This window comes from Onychomys torridus, unplaced genomic scaffold (genome assembly GCF_903995425.1).
Source record: "Onychomys torridus unplaced genomic scaffold, mOncTor1.1, whole genome shotgun sequence".
Classification (NCBI taxonomy): domain Eukaryota; kingdom Metazoa; phylum Chordata; class Mammalia; order Rodentia; family Cricetidae; genus Onychomys; species Onychomys torridus.
Window position 1 is genome coordinate 7,133 of NW_023413079.1, and position 1,045 is coordinate 8,177.

Consider the following 1,045-nt stretch of genomic DNA (forward strand, 5'->3'; position numbering starts at 1 on the left):
AAGTAGCTTTGACCTTCTATATTTGTTTTCATGGTTAAGCCTAGTGAAAATAAGTAAAAAGAAAGTTTGCTTAAAATCAAAGTTTATGGCAGGTGTGAGGGGCTCAGGGATGAGTGGGAGGGGGCAAGATAATAGCAGAGGGAACAGGGCAAGGCTGGTGGCCCCATGCTGATGTTGACACATGCTTGCCCTCCTCAGGTGTTTCTCATGATCTGCCTCCACAAGACCATCATCTTCATGGAGGCCAGGGAGTCATGTACCGTGTTCCAGCTAAAGAGTGTTGTCCAAGGCATCCCCAAGTGGCCTCCAGAAGAGCAGCGTCTGTACAAAGATGACCAGCTCCTTGAGGACAGAACAACTCTGGGCAAGTGTGGCTTCACTAGCCAGACAGCATGGATTCAGGCCCCAGGCACAGTAGGCCTGCCCTTGTGTGCAGATGATGCCTTTGAGGCCCTGAACATTGAGACCTTCTCCAGCCCTCCCTAGCTTCCAGATGTGATGATGTCATAGGATTCTAGAGGCAGTGTCAATGAACAAGCGGTGCAGTGAGGACCACGGGCCATTCCCCCTAGAGACCAATTCCCTCAATTTAGACGACTTGGCTGTTAAAAAAAAGTTGGCTTAAATTACAAAGTATTTAATAAGTGGTTAAATACATGGCTAAATTAGTATCCATTCAATAACACACTAGCAACATTAACAAAATAACAAATTGCACTCTGTCTTTTATTACTGAAACTACATTTTTTTCATTTTTATTTTTGTATAGCATAACAAAAGTAAAATAACAACATATATAGGCTTAGGATGGATTAAAAGTATAAAATAAATTAAAATCAAAGAGTTTAAAATGTATTTTTACTAAATAATACAATGGCACAAAAATACAAATAGAATTATTTACTTCTCAAATATCCTTGAAGGCCTTAGGAAATTAAACCAAAATACAGTCAATAAAAAATAAATTGTTTTAAAATTTGTTTGGGTTTTTTTTTGCCAAACACTAGTTTCTGACAGCCTAAAGATATGTTGTATCAAACTGCCT

General features: G+C 39.3%; 1 protein-coding gene across 1 annotated transcript; it reads left to right on the forward strand.

The window, feature by feature from the left end:
* Positions 1 to 207: 207 nt before the first annotated feature.
* Positions 208 to 486, forward strand: LOC118576134 (elongin-B-like). Its single transcript, XM_036176506.1, has one exon. It carries the CDS (start codon positions 208 to 210, stop codon positions 484 to 486), a length of 279 nt encoding a protein of 92 aa, XP_036032399.1.
* Positions 487 to 1,045: the final 559 nt, after the last annotated feature.